Below are 5288 nucleotides of genomic sequence, written 5' to 3'. Positions count from 1 at the left end.
ATTCAGTCGTCCCTTTAATTTTTCCCCCGCAATGGAAACAGCTCATCCAGCATCATCAGGAGCTGCTCTTTGATCTGGAGCTGGCGTGTGCGCATGCGCAGCTCATTGCCTTCGCTGCACTGGCTTCAGTAAGTTGGATGTGCGCCGTCTTCATCATCACATCCAAAACCCCATCAAAACTGTTGCAATGGAGAGTATCGGAAAAACCCCACATATCTTCTTATTATGTCCGCTGATCGTGGCCGTGGCATGCGCGCAGAGGTATGGTTGCATTTTGTGCCTTTTTCGAAAAGAAAATGTTGTGGTTTGGGGATGTAAGAGGAATTTACGAACATCTCGTGATATTATTGCAGTAGCAGAGACCCGAGCAATATGCCAGTGGTCAAAGACACCGTGGACAGACTCATGAAAGGATACGACATTCGGCTGAGGCCAGATTTCGGAGGTAATGCATGTGTAAAATTCGTATAATTGTTGCATTTGGATTGTCACGCGCACTAACATGCCCAATTACTCATGCAAACCTTGTTCATTCATCTCAGTCTCTGATCAGGCGTGCACGTCAATGCATGAGAAAAAATGAACGCATGCTTATTTACTGCTGTTTTGCCATTTTATCTTTTCCCAGAGAGGGACGCGAACTTGGGGATCAATTCAATTTGCAGTGCAACTTTTGTTGCGTCATGACGACAAATGAAATGTCAAGCTTTACAAAAATATCCTTTGATGCACGCGCATACACGCGAGTCCATCAGAGAAGATGCTCAAGCTGTTATTGATAGATGGACACGTCTAACTGTTCATTTGTCAGTCATGCAGTTGCATTTGTGCGTTCACCTCCAGTGGTTGTTACAAATCAACAATTTCATGCGCATTGCCACGTGAATATGGGGTGTTGGTGTTTCATATATATGTAATGTCACAATAAAATGATTTAGTGTAATTAGGGACAATCTGTCCCTGGATGAAATCAGGGTATACATGCATGCAATTCAATTCAATCAATCAGTTCCGTTTTTAACAATTTTCCCCTCTCTCCATCAGGCGCTCCGGTGGCGGTAGGGATGAATATAGACATAGCCAGCATAGACATGGTATCCGAAGTAAACATGGTATGTTGCATGTAACAATTTCCCATTGGTGTTATGTGTCCTGATGTGTTATGTGTGCTTATGTGTCCAAAGCATTATGTTAAAATGCATTCCCAGAGAATATCAATGCAATGCACACTAACTTGAGGCGCACCAGCTGATGTGTCTCACACATGATGATTAGATGTGAAACTGCAGAAGTTCATTGGCATGCTGCGGTATCTGCTCTGCATTTCGCTGCTACATTTGAATTCAAAACACACGCGCACTGGCGCACTCGCACGCGCACCCGCACGCGCTCCGCGTGTCTCACACTGTGTTTTTGAGCCTGGCAGTTTTTGATATGCCACCGAGAAAACAGGCACGTTCGTGGAAGCACCTTCACACTCCATGACTTGTGTTTTTTAGCTAATCTAGTTCAAGGTGAGCGTTGCCCTCTCAAGGAGAAAGACGGCACGTGCCATGTATGCTCACGGAATCACGCGTTTCTTTCTCAGTAGAGAGGGGTTTTGCGAGATGTACATCTACGAACAGCCCCTGTCGATGTTTTTGTTGGTGTGTCTTCCTTTTAAAATGGTCAGACATTAAATTGTGATGTTAAGCAACATACTGTTGATGAGGACAGCTGAAAAGTTTATCTCGCGCAACCGCACCCTCTTTCGGAGGCTGTGGTTAGCGCAGCTGTAATTGCAGGGGAATATGTATGGCTGTGAAATTAAAGATTTATGGCTCGTACTCATTGCAGCTTTATCATTTCAGTGGGGGTGATAGAGTTTGTTTTCAATTCATTTCCCAGTCGCTCCTTTTAACTCGATGAAGGTGAAATGGCCTGTGCCAGGAGGTCTACATTTTCTTCACCAATCGGTTTGGAGAAACAAAAGCATGCTTCGCTTGCAAATTGAGTTCACTATATATTTATAGCTCTGTAGATGGTGTGTACACAAAAAAATTGTCAAATATATGATGAAAGCAATGCTGTTTCATTCATTGAAGTTACATAGAAGCATTTTTGTGAGAATTATGCGTATACTTGCCTGTTTATCCTGGTTGTCTTCATAAAAATGATTTTAATATGACAGCTGTTGTCCATCAAGGTCAGGATATCCCATGTACACAAAAAAACCTAATCAGGGAATTTTTAAATAGTTTGGGAAAGTAATCTAAATAAATGAAATCCTAAAATATAATGGAAATTTCTGTAATTGAATATACATTGTTGTAGTTATCAGCAGCTTTAAAATATATATTCATCTAGAATTTGCTATTTGTGAGTGCAAATGGTTTTTAAAAGTCCTTATACAGCACATTTCATGAATAAGGTAAACCATTTCCCGTTATTTCTTTATTTATGGTAGCATAGGCACAACTTCCATGTTTTTGCTATTAGAATGCATTTGGTTACACTTATATACTTGTACTTTTGGTTATAATTTAACATAAAATCAACCTACTAAACTGAACTAGTTTTAAATACGTCATATGTCTATATCTCCACCTTAAAATGGGATTCTGCCCTTTCCCGACTTTTTTTACTGTCCAACTATTAAAATATATAATCTGTTGAATTGGTATTCATATCTTGACCTTCAACCAGTTATTTTAATACAGAATGGTGAAACAAATAATTTTCTTACATTTATGAGAGCATAAGTTGTTGAAGAACTGCTATTACGTGCAAACCCATTCTGGTACAGTCTTTATTTTATTAGTAACACTATTTTAATGTGTCCTTGTTACAAGTTACATGTATTTACTATAGTAATAACTATAAATTAGGCATATTTACATGCAACTAATCCTAAACCAAACTTTGTTTGGTACATGTAGTTAATTAATATTACTCAGTACTTAAATGTATAATTACACTGTAACAAGGACACCTTAAAATAAAGTGTAACCATTTTATTAATTAATTTTTGCATGAATTTTAAGTTTTAAAACAGCAAACCTCATTTAAAATGAATTGCAAAATAAAAGTACGTTTTATTTCGACCTCGTTAGCTTGACGATCGATGTTTTCATTTACTGATCTCGAATGACTGAGAAAGCCATTGACATTCACGGTTCAAAAGGTGCAGTGAACCCTTCGAGGTGTCACAGCCATACTGCAGTTTTTAGGACGTAGATGCTTCATACTGTGTAGTGATGTGCCTACAAATTACCTTTATAGATCTGTCAAGTTTGTTGCCTGTCACGGGTGAGCTCTGGAATCCCTAAGAGTTGGGAAGAAAAGATGAAAATCTTTGTTTTCTGCAGCTCCAGCGAAATTGGATTTTCACCAAGCTCGCAGCCGACAGGATCCTCGACTATCCTAAGGGTTGACGGGGTTGATCTCTGAGATTTGGAGCCATTAGTATCTGATATTTCCATTCAAAGCCAGCACCCCATGCATCACGCCTCATTCGCTCTTATGCTCGCCTCGTACCAGTTTACTGTCTCATTAGTCCAGCGTGATGCCTGCGTCTTAGACAGATGTATGATCTCTCAATTAGGAGCGGCACGGATGCCCCAGGTGTCTTTGTTAGGCGTAACTGCTTGAAGCGTTTTGTTTTAAAACGAAGCAACCCCCCTCTCTTCATCTCCTCCTGCCTGCCATTTCACACGGATGTAAACAAGAGTGTTCGCTGTGTGTTAAACGTGGCCGAAGAAGCCTCGACCAAAGGTCACCCGTGTTGTTTGGCAATGCAAATCTTTAGGCCAGTCTACGTAAGTTGCGTTTCCGCTGCTTGACATTAAAATGCGAGCTATTTTTGGAGAGAGGCCGAAAGAAGAGGCAAACACGGGCCGTGCTCTCTGGCTGAGGCGGCTTCTGATGACTCATTTGAGTTTTGAGGAGGCAAAATACAAACGGGATAGCATGGTATTCCAATCGATCTGGCCGATCGCTGATGCAGGGTCCTCTGTCTCTGGTTTGTTTGGTGCTTGCATAAATTACTGTGGAAATGACCTTTATTTGTGGCTGGGACGGTGGATATGTTGAACGGTTTTCTCTGAAAACATAATAGTCACTTCAAAGGAAAAGATTCAAGCAGACTTGTGCTAGCTCATGGGCTAAATAATTACCGGGGCGGAAACATTGCCCTTATATGTATCATTATCCTGACAAGCATTAATTGCTTACATGAATAAGAGGCAGGGCCGTGCAATGATAGCCTGTGAAATAACAAATGGATGAAAAGACAAATTTAGACTCAATTAGATTGGTCGACTTAATTACTACTAGTGTGCGTAATTGTAGGTCATTTTTGACTAGTCAGTTAGTGTCTGTTTAGTCCTGTTTTATTGAATTCCGAGCTGATAAACAGTGTTATTTTTACTTTTTGTTGCTATGACAACACCACCCTTCTCAAAAAATGCCGGGTTAATGTGGGCTCTTCTCTGTTTCGATAGATTAGGTTTTAAGGCAAGGCTGCAGATTGTTTTTAGGAATTCTTTCATACTTAACGTCGTGCGATGTAGATTTAGCTACAGTCAGAAATAGAGTAGGAACGCTGTAGTCACATGACGCTCTCTTCCAGACAGCAGCAACTTGTATTATAATTTCATACACTGATGAGATCTGCAGCACATCTCACTCTACTGAGAAGCTTATTATAGTTCTTGCACTGCTTTTTTTTCTTTGCCACTAATTTCTGCATTTAATTAATCACAACCCGTTAACGTACACTTGACTCCTTTTAGACTTTGTTTTTTGGGTTATTTCAGTCTTTCTTAGGTGTATTTTTTTGTAAACTATTCTTTTTAAGACATTTAAAGTTGAAATATTTGAAGAATGCAAATGCTGCGATGGGTTAGTTGCATACTGAATTGTGATTGGTCTTACTTTGCTCGCATTTATTTAACTGCTTATACACTGCAAAGGCGTACTGCAAAGGCGAACTTTTGATTCTTATGCACAGCACACTGTCTCTTGACAACCATGAAGTGTCTTTGATGCAGCATTTCATTTATGCAGAACTAAAACCTAAACTTACCTAAAGCCTTAAAGGGATAGTTCACCCAAAATTTTTTATTCTGTCATCATTTACACACCCTCATGTCGTTCCAAACCCATAAGACTTTTGTCTTCATTTTCAAAACACAAGTGAAGATATTTTTAATGAAATCTGAGAGCTTTCCTCCATTGAAAGTCTATTCACACAAGAAGTTCGCTTCAAAACGTTCATAAAGCGATCGTAAAATAAATCCATATGCAAG

General features: G+C 39.7%; 1 protein-coding gene across 2 annotated transcripts in view; it reads left to right on the top strand.

Moving 5' to 3' along the window:
• The first annotated feature begins 88 nt into the window (after positions 1-88).
• The window catches only part of gabrb2a (gamma-aminobutyric acid type A receptor subunit beta2a), a 43949-nt gene continuing 38749 nt past the window's right edge, over positions 89-5288 (top strand). The window contains exons 1-3 of one of the 2 annotated variants that reach the window (XM_084132712.1): positions 89-261; positions 354-445; positions 1045-1112. In XM_084132712.1, coding sequence (XP_083988838.1) covers positions 188-261; positions 354-445; positions 1045-1112 — 234 coding nt within the window. In that variant the 5' untranslated portion in view covers positions 89-187. The remainder of the gene's footprint in view (positions 262-353; positions 446-1044; positions 1113-5288) is intronic. The other variant, XM_084132711.1, reaches the window with a different exon arrangement.

This window comes from Abramis brama, assembly GCF_963993115.1.
Source record: "Abramis brama genome assembly, chromosome: 13".
Taxonomy (NCBI): Eukaryota; Metazoa; Chordata; class Actinopteri; order Cypriniformes; family Leuciscidae; genus Abramis; species Abramis brama.
Note: the sequence above shows the minus strand (reverse complement) of the source record. Positions and strands in the feature narration are given on the sequence as shown.